The 16,476-nt window shown below is 36.1% G+C and overlaps 1 protein-coding gene across 7 annotated transcripts in view; it reads left to right on the forward strand.

Moving 5' to 3' along the window:
• Positions 1 to 16,476, forward strand: part of GOLGA4 (golgin A4) — a 131,826-nt gene that overhangs the window by 66,339 nt on the left and 49,011 nt on the right. For all 7 annotated transcript variants that reach the window (XM_034991944.1, XM_034991946.1, XM_034991952.1 and 4 more), the window contains 3 exons: positions 904 to 1,051; positions 11,831 to 12,009; positions 14,811 to 14,939. In XM_034991944.1, the coding sequence (XP_034847835.1) occupies positions 904 to 1,051; positions 11,831 to 12,009; positions 14,811 to 14,939 (456 nt within the window). The remainder of the gene's footprint in view (positions 1 to 903; positions 1,052 to 11,830; positions 12,010 to 14,810; positions 14,940 to 16,476) is intronic.

Below are 16,476 nucleotides of genomic sequence, written 5' to 3' on the forward strand. Positions count from 1 at the left end.
AATCCCCACTTACCTGGTTTTTAGCTCTCCGTTGATATGAGCCATCTGGAAGAGTCAAACCCTAAACCGAGGTTTGACAGACCCTGCAAGTAAAGTAATAATCTTCTTAAGACCATAAAATAGCTGTCACAAAATCTTATTTTTCAAGAGACAGGTTGAACCACCCTGTTTTTTGTTAGTCACAAATGACTGATTCGGGATATAATATTTTCCCCCTAGTGACCTTCATTTTATGTGTAGATTACCCAGAGAGTGGGAAGCAGTAGCAGGTAGCAGACAGTTTGCAGACAGTAGCAGTTAGCAAATTGGAGGAGTGGGGGCGCCTCACTGACAGTAGTGAGGATTGGCAGTGGGACCAGAGACTATCACAAGAGAAACAAGAAAAAGCAGGTAGATCTGTACCACAGGCTTGGCCCATCTTTGTGGCAGCGTAACCGTCTACCCTCAGTAGCCTCTGAGGCTCTCCCCATGTTCCAGCACAGATCAGTCACATAGTTCATGGTGGCCCTGAGCCAAGTACAAAAGGCTATATTTTGTTCATTATAAACTGTTTACTAAGATAGGGAAAATTATAGCAAACATTTATAGAAAGATTATAAAGTAACATTTTTAATTAAAATGTGTTTTTAATACTCAAAAGACTAAACTTACTATTAAAATAATTTTTTATATTAACAAATAACCCTGGTCTGCCAGGTAACCAGAGTTGTTACACTATGTAGTATAGTATAGAGTGCAGACTCTATCCTGAACACAGACTTCAGTTTGTGAAATACTAAAATAATTCTTATGCTGTACGTAGTAAGAAATACTATGTTTTCTGCCTTTTAAGTAAGTTTGATATGTGCTGTTGATGATGCAGTTTTGTTATGTAAACACTTCAGTGTCTGCACTTCTGTTTAGGGAATGGTAATAGCAGAGACAAAACGTCAGATGCACGAAACCCTGGAAATGAAAGAAGAAGAAATTGCTCAACTCCGTAGTCGCATCAAACAGATGACTGCCCAGGGAGAGGAGTTACGGGAACAGAAAGAAAAGTCTGAAAGAGCTGGTAAGAACTCAGCGGTTATTTGTTTTATGTTAGAACTCAAAAGTCATGTAAAGTGCTGACCAACCAACATTTAGAAAAATTAGTTAAATATTGGTACGGATACAGAGATTCTGTATAAGATACTGAACTGTTCTTTAGAGGGGGCAGGGGCTGGTAAACCATGGCCTATGGGTGAAATCCAGCCCATGCACGGCCTATTTATAGGACTCTCAAGCTTAGAATGCTTTTTACATTTTTATGTAGTTGAAAAAAGGAAGAAGAATATGTGACAGAGACCATACATAGCCTGCAAAGCCAAAAATATTTACCATTTGGCCCGTTATAAAAATGTTTGCTGGGCGCCTGGGTGGCTCAGATGGTTAAGCGTCTGCCTTCGGCTCAGGTCATGATCTCAGGGTCCTGGGATCGAGTCCCGCATCGGGCTCCCTGCTCCTTGGGAGCCTGCTTCTCCCTCTGCCTCTCTCTCTCTGTCTCTAATGAATAAATAAATAAAATCTTAAAAAAAAAAAAAAAATGTTTGCTGACTACTGCCTTGGAGTATCAAAATTCAGGTTTACACTTTTGGAACTCCCCAAGTAGGCACAGCATAGTATATATTAAATAAATGCTACCTTGTAAATAGATGCTCTAGGGTAAACAAAAGGGTAAACAAAAAATATAAGATAAAGAAAGTATAAGATAAGCCTTTTAACATAACAGAATTATGTTTTGACATAATAAATGCTAAGCTGTGAAACTGTGGAGACCAGCATAGTGTTCTACAAGGTACGATACTGAGTAATGCTGGGAAAGAGAGGAGAGACCAGAGTGAAGGAGCATTTCAGGTTAGTGAGGGTGTGAGGTTTTTTTGTTTTTTGATTTAAAGATTTTATTTATTTATTTGACAGAGAGCGAGAGCAAGAGAGGGAACACAAGCAGGGGGAGTGGGAGGGAGAAGCAGGCTTCCTGCCGGGCAGGGAGCCGATGTGGGGCTCAATCCCAGGACCCTGGGATCATGACCTGAGCCGAAGGCAGATGCTTAACGACTGAGCCACCCAGGTGCCCCTAGGGTGTGAGTTTCGAGTTGGGCCTTGAGGAATGAATAGAATGGGCCTAAGCAGAGAGGTGGGGGCAGCAAACATTCCAGTTACTACAAGGGCATCGCAGGCACAATGACTAGAGTGGATGTATTAATCAGCTGCAAACAGTTCTTGCTCAAGTGGGAAATAAAGGTGGATCTGAAAGAACTGTTAAAATCTTAAAAGGTGAGTCATTGAGCTTAGACTTTGGTGTACAAGGCAACAGGAAACCAGTAATAAGAAAGCATACTGTGATGGAAGCTAGTGTTTTACGAAAAAAAATGAAGTGGGAAGTCAGACCTACAAGCAAAGGTAGAAATCTGGGTGTGAGGGACTGAGAGCTCCGGCCACCTTGGCTGGGATGAATCTAGGAAAGAGAGGAAGAGTAGCATCTGCAGAACTTGGTGTCTGATCAACTGCAGGGGCAGAAGAATAGTAGAAGTCTAAGATGACTCCAAGGTTTTAAGCTTAGGAGATTGAATGAATAGTGAGAAGTCAGAACAGGAAATCTAAATGGGGAATTTGAGGAATGGAGTGAAGTGATGAGTTTGCTTAGATACTTTGAATTTTGTCAATCATGAGCTTTCCAAATGAAATTGTCTTCTAAGAATGTGGAAAAGAAACTAGAGCTTTTTAAAGGAGTCAGTAGCCTAAGGTGGAAGCCTGTGATTAAATCTGTGGGAGCGGCTGATTTCTCCAGGTAGAAGCTGCTAGTATCTATGAGCGTGCATGTGCCGCGTTGCCACGGCCACTAAGAGCCAGCATTTAGTTAGTTTTCTTATGCAAGGCTCTGTTATAAATGCTTTACTTGTATTCACTTGTGTGTGTGCTTGTATTTAATCCTCTCAGTTTCTTTGAAATGGGGACTGTTATTACAAATAGGAAAACCCAAGAATGTGGACGTTAAGTAGCTTGCCTGCGTTCATGCACAGAGAGTAAGTGTATAGTCAGGACTTCAGTCTGGGCATTTTGAGTCCAGAGTCTGTGCTCTTAACCATAGAGATCTTGAGTTTGGCAGAGAGAAATAAATGAGGGGAAAAAAAGTTACCCAAGAAGTCAGAGGAATTGTGGGTAGTTATGCTTTGGGGAGAATATAAGAGGCATTTCCAGAAGTGGGAGAGGTAGGTTGAAGACTTTAAAAAAGGTCTTCGACTTTGATGAGGATTTGATTCCCTGGGTGCAGTTTGAGAAATGATTTTAGAAACCAGATTGTAAGGTTTAAGATGGGAAATGGGTCTGGATGAGAGAGCTGGTTGGTTGATACCAAATGTGCTCATAAAATCTCTTTGCAGTTGTTTTATTAATAAGTGGCTGGGGAATTTAGTTAATGAATTTGTTCCCAGTAAACCCAAGAAAATTTCCCTCCAGAGAGCATTAATTGACAGCAACTCTCAGAATATAATCTCTGAGGAATTACCTGAAGCAGTTTGAGAGGTGTGAGGCACTGTTGAACAGATTTGCTTTCAGGGAATAGGAAACCTGATGTATGGTCTCAGTTTCTCATATCAAGCTTTTCCATTTTTAGGGCTGCTTTTGTTAACTAATGTAGCCAGTCAAAAGAAAATAATGTTGGTTAGGGGATTAAATTTTCTTTAAAATTGGAGTGTAGCTTGTGAGGAGGTAGAAATCCATGACCCAATATCAAGTTGAAAGAGGTGAGTGACAAAAAGGTAGGCAGAATACACAGTTAATTCACATGTAGGTTAAACATTTCCCAGGCTCCCATTTTAGTCATTTCATTAGTTAGTACAGCCTTCCTTCTCTTGCTTCTCCAGAACATGATTGTATTTTGTCTTTAAATGGTATTTTCATAAAACCATATTTTTGTAAATATTTCAAAGCTTGTAGGTTGGGAGACTTTCCTGTTAATAGTACCATAAAAATATCAAAAATTAAATACTTAAAGAGAGAAGTATGATTTAGTTATTTAATAAAGACATTAACTTTGGAAAGTCTTTGGATCACATGGTTGTATGTGCCTTTATAGATATTTTAAGAATTATATTTGTAGTCCTAATTATTGGACCGTAACAGAAAGTTATAACAGACTCATTCTACAGTGAAGATACTGCCTTTTAAATCTATAATGAAAACTGGTCTTGCACAACAACTGCATTTCATCTAATGATCGTAGTTAAGTCTGAACAGAACTCCTGAAATATAAAATGTTTAATTCAAATATAAAATGCGTATGCCAGTTGACAGAAAAATTCTAATTTAATGCTCTAAGTAGGAAAAGGCCTTTTTATGTAAAGGAAGTAGAGTTTCCGTAGTCTGTGAACATAATCTGGCTCTTGGAGAATTCTATTCCTCTATGAAATATTTGTCTTTCTCTTTCTTGAATTTAAAATTCAAAGACTAAACATATAAGAGCTGGCCATGAGAAAGAAGCATTGACAGCATTAACATCATTAAAGCTTGTGGTTGTTAAGGATTTTTAAAAGTAAATTTGTCTACATAAAATGATTATAAAGAATTTAAACTCTCCTAATTAATTTTCAACTGTAAAAATTTAACCCTGATAGATTTAGTAATTCTTGACGTGTGGCTATTAGTAGACAACTTATTTTTTTGGCTCACCTATTCTGGCGGTAAAAATCAGCTCAAGTACATTTCCCCCTACTTCCCACCACTTTTCTTGGAAAACAATCTATTGCGCTGGTTCTCATAGTTTTTCTAAATGAGTGTGATGCCTCCCATATGTTGGAGGACACACAAATCTAAATGTCTCTGATTTTAAAAAGAACAGTTTTGCCCTAAAAAGATGGAAACTATGTGAAATACGGTGACATGCCCACTTTACAATATACACTGTACCAACATGTAGTACTTATTTACTCTCTAGAGAACTGTTGGGCATGGTTCTGAAGCACAATTTTGTTTTGTTAGAATTATTTTAGTGGGTAAAGAAAACCAAACCAAATATATTTGTTAGAAGCATTTTACTACCATTGTTGATAGTTTTCCTTTCTAGGTGTCACTTAAGAACAGATGGCCACATCTTCAAGTAACCAGACTTTAAACTTAAAGAAGTCTGGTGATTCAGCTTTAGTGGATAATGCCATATTTTAGATGCTAGGTATTATTATTAGTAGTCTAGAATATTATCTCTTCAGTGCAACACAGAGTGTTCAGTGCAACAGTGCAGAATGTTAATGCTGCTAAATTTTGCCCTAGGTTTTGGCTGTTCTTTGTGTGTGCATGTGTATGTTTTAAGTGGGGTAGGAGGTAGAGGTAGCTGGCTAGTTATTAATACAATGTATTGCAAAAACTGGAACAGAGAGAAAATGAAAGCACATCACTATTGTTTCAATACACTTCCATTTAGTTTTTCCTCCAGTCCTTATTTTTATATTATTGTAATCCTATTGTACATATAGTTTTGTATGCTCCTTTTTTTTTTTCCATTTAGCATTATTTTGAGCACTTTTACATGTTGCTAAAGTACTAACATATTTTAATGGCTGTGTCAGAATGCATGTACATCACTTAACCATTTTCCTCTTGATCATCATTAGATAATTTTATATTTTTGCTATTATGAATAATAACTGTAACAACACTGTGATACAGCTTATTCCATATTTGAATTTTTTCTCAGGATAAATTCTTGCCCACAGACTTCTAGTCTTTTTTGTAAGTTAGTTTTAGATATTTAAATATAGCTATTAGAAAAAACCCACACCACAGTGTTAAGTCCCTTGCCCCCCATAAAATGTTCTTGCCTACAATTTATGCAAAGTGAATAAAATATTCTACTTGGATTAGGAAAGTTTCCAGAGTGCTTTTCAGAGTATCTTTTGTAAATCCTGTTTCCCTTTCATTTACCCTGTCTTTGCCTAAGTCATGTGTTTTCTATGATTGGCTGCATTTAAAAATTTAGATTAACTCATAACATTCTTTGCTTTTTTATTGCCATGCTGTGTTTGTGCAGGAACTAAGTTTTTTATTCATTTGTATAGTATAGGCCTGATATATCAAAGACATTCAGTGGAATATGTTTATTTGACATTTGAAGGGCCCTCTTAAATAGAGTTTATGTGTTTAAGTAATATGTAAGATTTATGCATATTTATATAATAAACAAAAATCAGATGTGTATTTAAGTGCTTTGTTAGTTGCTGATAATTTATGTAACGGTTTTCTTGGAGTCTTAAGTCTCACAATACATCTTATTTTTGTGCATTCACACATGCCAATAAGTGAATCATGGTGCCTTTCCCAAGCCTTGTATGAACAGGACTGGGGTAAGGGCTATTTTCTTCTTATCATGGGTACTTAGAGTAAGCTTTATAAAGAAAATTCCATGTTTCTCAGGCAAAAAAGTATGAATCAAAGTAGAATTTATGTCTGTCATGTTAGATAAGTAGTATGTACATATTTTGTCACTAAATGTATACCTGATGGAAAAATTTCTTATTTTAAATGGAATTAGATTTTCATTCATTATAAGTAGTTTATTTAATAGCCATATATTTGCGAGTACTTGATATGTTTCTACATACATACATAATCATTGTCATCCTGCACTTAAGTCCCTGGCAGTGTCACTATTACTGGAAAGCATTAGGAACCCATTTCTTTGCTACAGAATCATATTTTCTTTTTTTCTTTCTTTTTTGAGTAAAGTTGACACACAATATCACATTAGTTTCAGGTGTACAACATAATGATTGGGTAAGACTATATGTTATGCTGTGCTCAGCGCAAGTGTAGCTCCCATCTGTCACCATACGGCGCTCTTACAGTGTCATTGACTATCAGAATCATATTTTCAATTTAATTAAATTTACTTAGCTTTAGCCTAATATCTTTTAAGATTAGCCTGATGTTTTCAAGGTATTTAATAGATAAATTTGCATGGTTAATGTAAGGACTACATGAAAATTTGGATAGATCTGTGAAATTTTTAGAAGTCAAAGCACGGTCAATCTGTAGAGTGAGTCTTGTTATGTATTTCAGAAAGTGGCTTAAAAAGTAGATTTCCATTGCAAGTGTAATACTAAATTTCTGAAGACCCCAATTTATATACAAGTATTGCACTATCTGGTTTGTGCCACTGGGTGGTAGTGTTATTTTCATTTTTGTAAACTCTAGACAAGTGGTTTTCAAACTTCTTAATCTCAGGGACCTCTTTACACTGTTAAAAGTTACTGAGGATTCCAAAGAGCTTTTGTTTATATGGGTTACATTTAGTGATATTTACTCTATTAGAAATTAAAACTAAGAAATGAATAAAGTTTTTAGTTCATTTAAAAATAACAACTATAAACCTGTTACATATTAATCTAAACACTTTTATAAAAATTACCTATATTTTCCAAAACAAAATTTAGTATAAAGAGTGGTCTTGTTTTACATTTTTGCTTATCTCATTGTTTGGTTTAATAGAAGATAGTGAATTTTCATGCCTGTTTCTGTATTCAGTCTGTTGTGATATGTTATGTTGGTTGAAATATATAAGGAAAATCTGCCCTTATGCATATATGTATTTGGAAAAAAGAGGCCCTCATAGACCCGCTGAAAGGGCCTCAGGACCCTAGGATCTTTGGACCACACTTTGAAAACTGCTGCTCTAGACTTTTGCTTTTATTCACAAAAGAGCCTTGATGATGGGTGGGAATTCTGATAAACAAAATTCATTTTATTGCTTTCTCTGCTAATTTGCATTTCATTCATTTTGTAGTACTACCTGTGTTTTTGTTTTTAGTTTAATGACATGCACTTTAGCAGTTTTTTTGCTGGGATGAAGACATGGGCACTGGCTTACTTATTCATTCTTATGTCATTAATCAGCTTCTTAGGATCAACAGTTAATCTGCAGGTTGGCAGCCTTTCTGCACTTCTGCATCTATGTTTATTTCCTGCAGAGGGAGTAAAAATGGGTCTTATTATCCTTATAGTAAAGTGTACTCCGGGATAGTGCAACAAAACAGTAATGCTCCCTGAATCTCAGAATTCTGGCGATGGGTAAGGATGTTGAGGATGAGGAGAGGCAAAGGTGGTGAAGTGGCAAAAGCAAACATCACATTCTTCCTAGTTTTACCTAAGGTTTATTCCCCATCACCTTTAACTTCATCAACTGCCTTTGAAAAAATTGTCTTCATGTCACCCAGTGCCTCGCTTATGCTTGGCAGATGGCAAACATCCAATCAATGTTTGATGAATGAATGAATGGTTGGATTATTGAGCTGTAGATCGCCAACCTTTCCCATTTAATTCTCCTTGTGAGCATTTATCCATTTTTATAATCCCCATGGATGTGAGTGAACCTCGTCTGAAGTGGAAAGCGATAAAAGGCCTCCCCTGCATTTTACTTTTGACAGAGGACCATTCTTAAGGTTTATTAAATTTTTGCCTAGGAATATTTTCAAAGTTTTTTTTTTTGTTTTTGTTTTTTAATAAAAAGTGCCTGAGATACACTGAATTTTGCTTTGGAAGAACACAGTGTGTTCTTGCAAGATTTGGCAGCAGTTCGTGCTTAGCTTTCCCGTTGTCGTGTGTTGTGACTGTATTTTCCTGCGCTCTCTTGCATGTTGGCAGAGGACTTGTCAGCTGTGGCTGATGCACGCTTTCTTTCTCCCCACTCACTTATCCTTTGTTGGTAATTGGAAGATAAATTATGTAGACATTCACAACATACTTCTTTACTCTCACACTAGAATCCTAGAATAGTTTCATTTTGGAAAGTGTGGGAAATTTATCTTTAGAGCATTACAAGCTATGGACAGCACTTTTCTGTATCTGATGGTTGTAAGATCAGAGGGTAAGACATTTCTGGTTGGTAAGTAAACTCAGTATATTCTCCCTCAACATTGAAATGGGACTCATTGTTGGAGGCAGACTTCCTGTAAGGAAGTGGCTTCATTCGTGGTACAGTGTGGAATCCAGAATGAGTTTGAAATATGTTTTCTGTGTGTCAATATATGTAATGTGTTTTAATGCCCCCCCCCCCCCCCCCCCGCCCCGGATACTTCACATTTCCATACAGCAAGGTGGAGATAGAACGCAGTGGAGGTTTCCTGTGTCTGTCAGAGATATAACATGCTATATTTTGTTGAGAGTTAGAAGCCATCAGCAATTGAGTGCTTCAGAAATTCTGGTTTAGTAAGATACATTATTGCCCAATTGAGCTGGATCAATGTCAGCATTCTTAGAGTTTTTAAAAATAACGCAAGGTAAAGAGTGTTCCTTAAATATAATTTTAAAGTTCTGGCATCAAGCTAATATATTCAAATTGATTTATCATCTGAGGGAAAAGTTGGATGCCTCACTTCTTGCATTTGAATGAGAATATTGAATTAAAAGATTTCTTTCTAGGTATAAAATTATGTGGTTCTCTGACATGGTAGCAGAAAGTAGAAGAGAGGATTAAATTTAGATGAATGGAACCAGATCTATCCTACTTTAATCATTGTATGATGGATAATCAAGTGACTTAGGAAAATGATTAAGTGGACAAAACACTAAAATTAGAATATAATATAGGAGAGTATTCTAAAATTTACTGAATGTGGCTAGAAAACTTATTTATTAGAAAATTATTTCTCAATAGGAACTTTGTGACATAGATTTTTTGTTGTTTCAAAAAGTGAGAGCACTGCATCTATTTTTATCCTGTACTGGATTGTGGAATTTTAAGAATGAAAATGAGGAAAAGTCACTTGGTATTGCCTGTATACAGTTTTGTTTTATTTTGCTTAATCAAGAAAAGTTTTTCATTAAAACTCAATTTTGTTGGAAGAGTATCAAAACTACTACAAACTAAGAGATTTCTGTAAAGTGCTTAAAAGTCCTAAGATACAATTTGACATACTGAATAATAACAGTAATGAAAAGATGATGGTGACATCCAACCATTAAAAAGGATTGTCATTTCTTTTCCCATTTTTCTATTTCCCAGATTTAAACCTTCAGCACAAACTGAGCAGTAAGCACCTTGTTATAGAATTTCTCTCCCATAATTGATCACTTGACTTATTTCTAGGAAATTAGGAAACTGATTTTTAAGAAATTAGGAAACTAATTTCTTGTTAGTAGCAAGAGATATTTCTTTATGCTTGACATTAAAATTTATAGTAAAAGAATATCCGAATAAAACAAAAACAAAACAACATTTTTCTTTAAATATTTTATTTTCCAACCTGATTATGTCTGGAGAATCTTGGTCTTTACAGGCAAATACCAGTAAAGTTAGATCAGGAATCTTTAAAAATGATTTCAGCTAATTAATATTCCTTTGTAATTTAGACCTTATTTGAGCATCAGTTTTATCTTTTGGACATATAAAATGAATAAATTGGACTGGTTTTGTTTTCATATCAAAGAAAATGGTTGCCAGAGAAGTTATTTTTTTAAATGTTGAGCAGAGTAAGTTGTGTTTCCCAGTTGTTACCAGAATTCGGCCTTTCTTTTGTCTTTTTCTGTACTAATGCAGTTTACCATTAAGAATATGCTATAGAACAGATATTTGTCTTCAGGTATGAAATTCCTGTGCCCAGTCCACCATCTGTTAAGCCAAGTTGTGGTTAGTAAAAGGGCTCTACTTTTTGAGATGCCATAGGTTGAAGTTGTACCTTTCTTATGCCACTGAGGGTGAAAATACTATATATATTAATGAACTGTCTCTCCCCTGGACATATGTCTCTTGACAGGATTAAAAACCCATCTTGAAAATTTATGTTTTGTTTATAGTCCATCTCTATGGTAAAGGGAAATCTGGTGTCTTCTGTGAGGACTAAAGAAAATAATCTAGGGTGATAATAGCAGTAGGATTTTGACAGCATAGCGCTATGCCAGTGGAGAGAAAGAGAGCGTACGGTGCACACGTGCATACACATACACACACAGATGCATATACACACAAAGGTACACAAGCACACACACATGCATATTTTCAGTGCTGAGTTCCAGCCGTTGTATCCAACCTGTCTGATTTTGTTGGAAGCTGGGTGAGCGGTTTGAAGCCTTCTTAAAGATCATACTACTGTACCCTTGATGATTGTTTTTGTAGGGCCTGAATTCTTACCTCACAAAAAACTCCCTGCTGGTTGTGCCTTTCTATATACTGTTGAACAGGTAAAGATCTCTTTCTAGTTAACAGCCCTGGTTTGAAACTTATACAAATAGTAGGTTTCATTTCAGAATACATTGTTTAAATATGTGATTCAACTAGTAAATGGTAAAACAAAAACCAAAAAACTTTGCTCTTTATGTATTATATGGTTAAGAGGTTTTTAAAAATAGAATTAGTCAAAGAATAGTTTTTCTATTCTTAAAAATGTCCTAGTGAGTGCATAATATTACCTAATTATTGATAATATTAACCTAATTATTGATAAGAACTCCATAGCAAACAAAAAACCAGTTGAAATTATATCATACAGAAGTAGGAACAAGTCTTCATTTCTTTGAATTTGTTATGTGTGGGTAGAGAGCGTGGGGAGCCATTAGTAATTTAATTTTTTTCCAAACTCCTGAACAGTTCATATACGCAGTCTTAAGATCTGAATCCAGAACTCAAGGACAAATTGGTTTCAGTAACTGGACACTTCTTGTGGCTTTGTTGAACGGCTCAGAAATATCTCTTGGCTTAAAACAAAATGACTGTTTTAACCTGTCTTGCTACCGCTGCCCTTAGTTCCCGTAAACTGAATGTAAAACACTTTAGCTCAATGATAGTATTTCTTGAGATACTTGTTTTCTCCTGTTTTCATTATAGCTTTTGAGGAACTTGAAAAAGCCTTGAGTACAGCCCAGAAAGCAGAAGAATCATGGAGAAAAATGAAGGCAGAGGTGGATGAACAAATAAAAGCTATTGAGAAAACAAGGGAGGAGGAACGCACCAGTCTTCAGCTGGAATTAAGTCGGGTGAAACAGGAGGCTGTTGATGTGATGAAAGTAAGAATAGTTCTAGATTGTAACAGACTACAGCAATTTTGAAACATAAGTCATATGCTTTTCCTACAATTTTTGATTGTAAAGAAGAGTTAATTTATGTTTTAGACCTTGACCATTTCATGAGTTCAGGATATAGGAAAAAAATCACTTTGATAGAGAAAAGAATTTATATCTTTTTGGATATACTTCCCAAAGATAGTCTCTGCATATAATTTCTCTTTTATGTTTTATAATCCTCTCTTTAAATTTTTAACACAAAAGATGGCATGTTATATATACTGCTCTTGTGTTTTGCTTTTCTGCTTAATATGTTCCTCATCATTGACAATTGGTAATGGTGCCGCATTTGTTTTTTTTTTGTTTTTTTTTTAATGCTGTATCTGTTTTAAAGACAGCTCAGGATTTCACTGTATGAATGTGTCATAATTTAATAAATCTTCTACTGATGGATATTTAGGTTTTAATTTTTTGCTATTGCAAATGGTGAATATCCTTATATTTGTTCACCTGTATGTTTTTTTAGGATAGATTCCTAGAAGTGGAATATTAGGCAAAGATTATGTATTTTTAATTATTGTATAGTTGCTACACGCTCTGTGGAGCACACTTTATACACACAAGCAAGGTGTTACCTCACAAGGATGGTGTTACCTAGCTTTTTCAAATCTTTTCAGGCTTATCAGTTTAAAAAAATGACATTGTAGTTTTTTTTTTAAGATTTTATTTATTTATTTGAGAGAGAGCGAGCAAGCAGGGGAGGAGCAGAGGGAGAGGGACAAGCAGACTCCACGCTGATTGTGGAGCCTGATGCAGGACTCAATCCCACGACCCTGAGATCATGACCTGAGCTGAAATCAAGAGACGGACACTTAACCGACTGAGCCACCCAGGCACCCTGACATTGTATTTTTAATGTGCTTATCTTTTTACCAATATGATAAACATATTTTTATATGTTTTAAAGGAATTGGCAGTTTTTCTTTTTGAGTTGGTTGGTCAGATCTTTAACTTGTTTTCCTATTGGACTGTTGGTCTTACTGATTTGTAGATGTTTCACACCTAGAGTAGGAATTATTTCTTTGGATATATAGTGCATTTGTCCAAATAATCTTCTCTCTTTTTTTTTTTTTTTTTTAGGGGGGAAGAAAAGAACACGGGGGGGGGGGGGGGGGGGGGAGGGAGGGAGAGAGAGAATCTTAAGCAGGCTCCATGCCCAGCATGGAGCCCAGAGATCATGACCTGAACTGAAGCCAAGATATTCGGACCAAGACACTTGGACACTTAACCAACTGAGCCACCCAGGCGCCCCTGTCTTTTTTAAATTGACTTTGTGGGCACCTGGGTGGCTCAGTTGGTTAAGCGACTGCCTTCGGCTCAGGTCATGATCCTGGAGTCCCGGGATCGAGGTCCGCATCGGGCTCCCTGCTCAGCAGGGAGTCTGCTTCTCCTTCTGACCCTCCCCCTTCTCATGCTCTCTATCTCATTCTCTCTCTCAAATAAATAAATAAACAATCTTTAAAAATAAATACATAAATAAATAAATTGACTTTGTTTATGATTTGTTTTAGCTTTGGGATTGGTTTATTTTGGGGGATGGCATGCAGAGATTTTTTCTTTTTCTTAAATGCTATCTGGATTTTTATTCTGATTTAAAAATACATTCTCACTAAGATCATTTTAAAATTCTACTTTTCTTATGGTACTTACATGCTTTTATTTTTTATTATTAAATTTTTGATCCAACTGGAATTTATTTGGTATTAGGAGTGAGGTAGGGATCCAACTTTAATTTTTTTCCAGATGACTGACTACCAAGTAGTCTTCAGATAATTTATTTAATAATCCATGTTTTCCCTTCTGGTATGACACACTATCTTTATTTCATACTAAATTATTGTGCTACATATGGGTCTCTTTCTTGAATTCTCTGTGCTGTTCCATTGCTTCTCCTGACCATGTGCCAGTATTACACTGTTACAGTTACTCAGTTTCACTATATTATTTGGTAGCCTCCCCTTATTACTCTTATTTTTCAGAAGAGTGCTGGGTCTTCTTGCATGTTTATTTTATCCAGTGAGCCCCTCCCTCCCCATTCTGTTGATAATTTTATTCAATTATATTAAATTTTTAGATTTATCTGGGGAGGTTTGACATCTTTATAAGATTAAGTCTTCCTGTCCAAGAAAGAACAAGGCCAATACTTTTTAACAAATAGTATATGCATGGAAAGCTAGGCGTCATTAGATTGGTGCAGCCAGGGCAGCTTGACCATAGTGGAGTGCCCTCTTTGAGAGCATACTTATTCCTCCTCCTATACTTCCCCATCATGATTGGTGGGGAACATCCCTGCAAGATGTGGAAATGCTCCAACCTGGTAGGACTTATTACTGAAGCAACAGCCGTCCTTGTCTTAAATGAGAAATACTTGGGGTACCTGGGTGACTCGGTTAAGTGTCCAACTTTTGATTTTCACTCAGGTCATGATCTCAGGGTCATGAGATCGAGCCCCATGTCAGGCACGAGGCTGCTTAAGATTCTCCCCCTCGCCCTCTGCCCCTCCCCCACCTTGCACTCTCTCTCAAAAAAAAATAAAAACATAAAAAGAATAAATGAACAATACTTGATGGGCTTTTCTTTTAATTATTGAGACTTTGGTGACTTTTGATTTATGTGGGAAATATGTTTTGATTTTTCTCTTACACTATTGGCTTGATGATTAAATTGTAATAAAGTATTATTTAATTGTAGAGTTACATATTTTATTCTGGGTGTTTCACTTTAACTATTTGGCTGACTTTCAGAAATCCTCAGAACAAATTGCTAAACTACAGAAGCTTCATGAAGAGGAGCTGGCCAGCAAAGAGCAGAAACTGACCAAGAAGTTTCAGACCCAAGAAAGGCAATTTCAGGAGCAAATGAAAATAGCTCTTGTAAGTACCTATTTTGTTTTTGTTATAGGTAAACTTTGCAGCTTTATTAAGTTGTCATCTCACTCCTACCTTTCAGCTTGAGGTCAGACTACTGGCAGCCTTGACCTTTGAGTGTGCAGAGAGGATAGGATATAGGCAGGGAAGAGGGTTATCAGAGCTTGTTAACTTCGTATTGTGTGAAAATTATATTAACTAACAAGCTCTCATTAACCAGTTTATTTGTTTTTATGTCATCCCTCTCACCCTGGCAGTAGGCTGTGATTATGGAGAAGTAAAGGGGAAGATAGGCTAATTGAAGCCATGAACCAGTGACTGCATAACTCAGGAAAAATGTCTAGAAACTCACCAGACTGAATATAACAGAGTTCAAGGCTCAGAAAGTTTTGTCTGAAATGCATTTTAAAGAAGAAAAAATGAAAATGACCAAGTAGTTTTCATTTTAGTAGAATAATTTCACTAGTAATTTTCAATACTTATATTTTAAAAAATAAAGTAAAATTTAAAAAATGACTGACTGGACTAACCAAAATAATATCCAGAAAAGCAAAGGTAAGATTTTGGGGAATAGTGTAATTTGAAAGTTTAAAACAAAAAAAAAAATTTTTTTTCAAATTGTGAAAAGCCTTTTTATATAGGTTACCGTAAGAAGTATTAATGCCAAGAAAAAGTATTAATGCGAAAAATGTAGTTTGATTGTTTTTATATGAAATTATTATCCATAAGATAGTATGTATAATTTTAAAAAACTTTTAGTGCAAAAGGATGAGAAATAGTATTTATAATTTTAATCTTTTTTATTTTTTAAAGACCTTATTTATTTTAGAGAGAGTGAGCACGAGCTGGGGCAGGGGCAGAGGGAGAGGGAGAGGATCTTAAGCAGACTCCCTCCTGAGTGCAGAGCCTGATGCGGGGCTCAGTCTCATGACCCTGAGATCATGACTTGAGCCAAAATTGAGTCGGACGCTCAACTGACTGAGCCACCCAGGCACCCCTATTTATTTATTTATTATTATTATTTTTTTAAGTACACTTTATCCTCAGCGTGGGGCTAGAACTCATGGGACCCCAAGATAAGAGTCACATGCTCTATCAACTGAACCATCCAGGCACTCCAGTCCAGAAAGGATTTAAAATAGTTTACGAGAATGCTTAAAACTATATAACAGGACAGCATAGGGGCATAAAAATTAAAGAACAAAGCAGGACATAAATGAAGCCAGGAATTGTTCTAAAAAATTCCTGTCATAAAGATCTGTGTGTTTTCATGCTGGAGTAATTGGCCTTTGGGGACACTGAGACTTGAACATTGGCCTTGTTAAAACTGCGTTCTAGAACTGATCTACTCATATATTCTGAGTAGAGAGAGCAGGCTACAGATAGACATGAAGCACGCACACACATGTGCACTTGCTGCTTTCTGCTCCCCTTTCTACCTAGTTCCTCAAAGAAGTTAGCTTTGCGTTGATAGTCGAAGTTCAACAAACTATTAAAATGTCCTCTTTTATTTTTATGGACACAGAGAGATGTATTTAAAATG

This window comes from Mirounga leonina, unplaced genomic scaffold (genome assembly GCF_011800145.1).
Source record: "Mirounga leonina isolate KUSES-001 unplaced genomic scaffold, KU_Mleo_1.0 Mir_115, whole genome shotgun sequence".
In the NCBI taxonomy this organism is placed as follows: Eukaryota; Metazoa; Chordata; class Mammalia; order Carnivora; family Phocidae; genus Mirounga; species Mirounga leonina.